Source organism: Octodon degus, unplaced genomic scaffold (assembly GCF_000260255.1).
Source record: "Octodon degus isolate 3935 unplaced genomic scaffold, OctDeg1.0 scaffold00064, whole genome shotgun sequence".
In the NCBI taxonomy this organism is placed as follows: domain Eukaryota; kingdom Metazoa; phylum Chordata; class Mammalia; order Rodentia; family Octodontidae; genus Octodon; species Octodon degus.
The window spans coordinates 1,134,813-1,140,323 of NW_004524640.1; the positions used below are offsets into that span (position 1 = coordinate 1,134,813).

At 36.5% G+C, this 5,511-nt stretch overlaps 1 protein-coding gene across 1 annotated transcript in view; it reads left to right on the forward strand.

Moving 5' to 3' along the window:
* LOC111817612 (solute carrier organic anion transporter family member 1B1-like) overlaps positions 1-5,511 on the forward strand; it is a 101,968-nt gene that overhangs the window by 45,275 nt on the left and 51,182 nt on the right. Inside the window, exons 9-10 of the mRNA XM_023718950.1 lie at positions 516-758; positions 4,435-4,596. Of these exons, the coding sequence (XP_023574718.1) occupies positions 516-758; positions 4,435-4,596 (405 nt within the window). The remainder of the gene's footprint in view (positions 1-515; positions 759-4,434; positions 4,597-5,511) is intronic.

Genomic DNA, 5,511 nt, shown 5'->3' on the forward strand with positions numbered 1-5,511 from the left:
CTTTCTACAGCTTGCAAATTGATTTCAGGCTCAGAGGTCCAGCACTGGCAGTTCTTCGGTCTTGTCTCTGGGAAAGCAACCAAGTTCAAAGAAGCTCAGTCTGTGACAGCACTGTTAGGACATTTCTTAAACAGCAGTAATAGGAAGATATCAAATGTTTAACGTAAGACAATTTCCAAGATGACAAAGTAGAGAAAGAAGAAAATAGCATGAACAGCATCTTTTTTTTTTTTTTCTTTTTGTGACCAGCTCAGCCAATTCTGTGAGCGGGATGGTGTGGCATGTGGTGCAGGGAGTCAAACCATAGTCCCTGCGCACTTTGCGTAAGCTTGCCTAAGTAGGCACTTTAGACCACTAAGCTATCTTGCCAGCCCCTGAAAACAGCATCTTTGAATCAACGAAATATAGTTTTCTATATTCATCTATTGAGGACAACAATCATTATCAATACTGCTCATCACTTACTGTATTTCAGAATGATTTTTGACTTCCCTTTTCCTCACTGTTCATTCTAGGCACCATCAGAATAACTCCTAATGACACCCGCTGGGTTGGTGCCTGGTGGCTCAGTTTCCTTATATCTGGGTCCCTGTCCATCATTTCTTCCATACCATTCTTTCTCCTACCACGAAATCCAAATAAACCACAGGAAGAAAGTAAAGTTTCAACAGATGTGCAAGGACTCAAATCAGATGAGGAAAAAAGCCAAACAGCTAATTTGAACAATCCTGAACAACATGCTACTTTAACTATAACTGGTAAGTGTTTTAAAGTTATAGTCATGGGTCGACAAGATAGCTCAGTGGACTAAAGGACCTGCTTAGGCAAGCTTAGGCAAAGCACAGGGACAGCGGTTTAATCTCTGGCACCACATGCTGCACCAGCCCCGTCCCCAGGGTGGGCTGAGCTGGCCCCAAATAAACTAAACTAAACTAAAATAAAGCTACAGTCAATGTGCAATTGTTAGTCCTAATGGAAAGGAAGATTGAATATTACAAAATAATAACTCTCTGAAATTCTGGAGTTAACTTCCTTGGGCACTAAATGTATCTGAATTATTTTTTCTCAGATTTCTGTTAAAATTGGTAAAATTGTGCTTGTACATAGAACAAACTGAATAGGTTTGAACGGTGATGTTTAGCATGGAGAGAACAACCAAATGCGAAAGTAAAATTGTGCTCTATGAAGCAAAGAGCATGAACTCATTTCAAAATTATATAATATAAGGCTGGGGAGGTAGCTCAGTGGCATGAGAATCTGCCTGGTAAGTGTGAGGTCCAGCGTTCGATCCCTGGTACTGTAAAAAAAAATTAAAAACATATATGTATTATATATATATGATGTTGAGTTAAATAAATTCTAATATTGCATTCATTTATCCATCCAACATGTAGTACCAGGCACCACATGATACTATAGTGGAATAGTGGAACAATATTTTCTGTTTTCCAGGGATTTACTTGATACTGAGACTGTGGAGGCAATTGTAATTAACTCTTTTAAGAATCATAGTCAAGTTAAATGTAATAATTTTCAGGGGAAAATATAGAATATGCAGGAGTCTGATACTTGCAGACTTGTTGAGTCTGATAAACTGACTATGAAGCTATATTTTAATTTTAAATTTAGCTATAGCTCAGAGGTAAAATGTACTTAGCACTCTGGGGCAACACAATGGCTTCCACAAATATGCTGCTTTGCTAGCTTGCTCCAAGAACTATCTATAAGAAGCAGACCAGCCCTGTCAATATCATACTAAATCTTACTTGCCTGGGACCTGGACTTTCCCGGGATCTTCCTGTCTCATGGTAAATAACCTCCTCCAGTTAAACCTGTGCAGGGACACAGCTGCCTGACAACATATGACTCAATGTATGTATACATTATAAACTAAACTGTATAGTAGCCAATTATGGACTAACTCTATCAGCTTTGTACTTGCTGCTTACAAAATGTATGTAAGTTGCTGTCTTGCTTTAAGCCAGTGCTGAAAATTTGGGGCAAGGTCTTCTCATTTTACTGACATTAAGGAAAGTTGCTCTCCAAATCCTTGGTGCAGAGCATTTTCTATTTGGTTCACTATAGGTTTTGCAACAGTAGTACACTTGAGTAATTGAAGTCAGTAGTATGAACGAGGATTCTTCTGTTTGACAGTGGCTTCTGTTTAAAATATAAGACCCTGAGGGTAGTAGAGAAGCACTTGCACATAATGGCCAAGGGACTAATCCAGAAAAATAGTGGAATGATGATGTATTGGCAATAGTTTTCACACTGAAGAGAATTGGTGAAATATTAAAGTTGTGCAATGCCTACACCCTCAGCAGCCTGAGGTTGATTGAGATGTTCTTATACATTACCAGGTATAGGGCCAGTGAGATAGCTCAGCAGACTAAGTGCCTGCTTTGGCAAGTTCAGGGACCAGAGTTGGATCCCCAGTCCCACATGTCGCACCAGCCCTGCCCCTGGGGCACTCTGAGCAGGCAAATGAGTCTGGGCATGGTGGCACATGGTTGTAATCCCAGAGCTGGAGAGGCTGAAAACAGGAGGATCGCTACAAGTCTGAGCTGTATAGTGAGACCCTGTACCAAATATATAAATGACAAAATAATAAATAAATAAATAATCCAGTGTAACTCAAGTACTGCCACTTCTCAGTTCTTCAGTTTACCAATTTCATTGTTATTTTCTTCTATCACTTTAAACGAAGAACAATGGTGAACCATCTTGTACATCTTTCAACTACATTAGGTCTTGAAGTTGGCCACATTAGGAGAGGTTATCACACTTCACTACTGTGGAAACTGGGACATGCTATGCACAAGTATATGTTACTGTAGGATCGGTAGTTCAGTATTTACCAACGGGTCACTGAATTAGCAGTTTTTGAAGTTTAACACGCACACTCATAAAAAAACATCAAAATTGTTAATTCTTGTATATGCTACCATATCACACTCATAAACACTAGCAAACGGTCTATCCTTGTAAGAACTCGATTTCCCTGTATGATGAGAAAAGAAGAGAAAAAGTGACGGCATTGCAAAAATTGGACAATTATAAACATCAGCCATATTTGAAATAACTTGGGCAGCTACCTGAGGAGTACAGAGGAACTTAGTTCTGTGCATACTGGGAATATGTGAAGTACCTAGGAACATCATGTCAGAAGAAAAATTATTGGGTTTATTTATGGTCTTGAGTAGAACTGAATGGTTAAAAATAAAGCAAGGCTTTAGTTCATTGCAAAATGCATGTAAATAATAATACACAATGAATCTTGATTGTGTGAGAGTCCTGATTCAATAGCATCTCAATTCCCACCCACCTCAGCAATTCAATGACTTGATGAATTCATGTGCTGCACTCGTTTGCCTTACATGTCACCACATATTCAGAATGCCTCACAATCCAGTGGTGATACTTCTGAATGGTTGGTCCTAAGGAGAGAAGCTTAGTATTTTGGTCTAACCATTTAAAATGTTGCTTATTCTTTCTATACACTTTCTTTCCTCTTTCCTGGAATTATTATACATCCCTTGCCCTAAGATGCAGTAAGGAGCAATAGTAAATTGTGGCATCATGTCTTAAGTGACGTCACTGCAAGAATTGTACGGTAACCGGTCCACAGAGGTGCTATAAGCTCCTAACTTTTGTCCATGGCAGAAATTTCATGCTCTGTCTTATCACCGGCACAAGCATGTGTAATAGTCAAAAGGTTGAAGGAATTATATATATTTCACTATATATTTTCTTTTCCTCTTCATTTCACTCTTTTGCCTTCTAACTTGGCGGTCTTTTCTTATTATTACATGCCAATAAAACTATTTCTTAGCATGAGATAGAAGTGTCGCTGTTGACCATATCTAATAAAAATCTTTACAGATATAAGAGCAAGATGTTCAATACCCATTATCAGATCTGCTCTTTTCTTTTTGATCTCTGAGTTTGATCCCCTGTACTGTATCAAAAAAAAAAAAAAAAAAAAAGAAAGAAAAAACAAAGAAAAACAATATGTATAGAAAACAGTGAAGGAACAGATTTTAAAAATCTGTGAATAAGATTTCAGTTTACTCTTGTTTTTTCTTTTATGTATTTGTGTAATTTAAAAATCTTTTTTTTTTTTTAAATTTAGTACAGGATTTCACTAAGCAGCTCAGACTCCTAGTGATCCCTGTTTTCAACCTCCCCAGAGCTGAAAATACAGAACTGCATCACCATGCCCGACCTCGGTCACTGGCTCGGGGAGTGGGTGGGGGGAGGGAGACTGCTGCTGCATGTGGTGTCAGGGATCAAACTCCGGCCCCTGTGACTGCCTAAGCAGGTGCTTAACCTGCTGAGCTATTTCACTGTTGCTAAAAATCTTCTGATACATGATTACTATTTTAATATATAGTTGTAATACATTTTAGTAATCTGATATTTTTATAATTTTAGAGTTTTTGAAGTCTCTGAAAAAGCTCCTTACAAACCATCTCTATGTGATATTTATGCTTTTTACCTTGATGAAGTTCAGTGGCTTTGTTGGCAGCTTTACGTACCTCTTCAAGTACATGGAACAACAGTTTGGCTATTCCATATCTCAATCCAACATGCTAGGTAAGACATAATTTTTATTTGCTTTCTTGATAAGTGATATATTACTGGACCATTGTATTACAAGTGACATTTTACTGTGAATGTGATTTTATATTTCAGTAAATAACTTCCATTTTTCTTGCTCAATTCTTATTAAATTTGTTGAGGCTATGACAGTATCATTATTCCCTATTAGAGGTTTCATCTCATGGTTTAAAATTTCTAAAGAAAAAGTTTCACATTGAATAAAACATTCACACATGGCATATGCATGATTAGATCTTATAATTTAGTGTTAAGATCCAAAGACATATTTTTGGTAATGTTCGCATTATCATTCTATAATTCACATTGTTTGAATTCAGAACTCAGCTTCTTATAAAATAAAAGAGACACCGATGCTTCCAAAGGTGGAAACAACCTACATACCCCATTAAAGTATGACTCATTCAAGACAAATGTCATAAAGTGAAGAATATTTTATTCTAAAATACATATTTTCAATGACACATGAGGCTCTTCTTGTTTTCTATTTATTTTTTAATCTATTATTAACATATGCTTCAGAACATAATGATTATGTTCATCACAGGAAGCTGGAACACAGATATACAATACATCTTAGCTCTTTCTTCACCTATATCTCTCCCATTATTACTTCCAGACCTGTTTAGGAAGAAAAAGTTTTCTTAAACCCTTGTTGTCCTTTCTTGAATATTGAGAAAATATTGTAACTACTCAATAAATATTTGATGAGTTAAAGTTATTAAGTAGCATTTGAATCAATCAGAAGTAAAACAAAAAAAAAAAAGAAGAAAGAAAAGAATAATTTGAAATGAGTTACCTAAACCACTGTATCAGAATTCTGTATGATGATATTGTTGAATTTAATTAAAAGGATTAAGCTATTAAAGTTATGTTTTTGACTCCAAATAA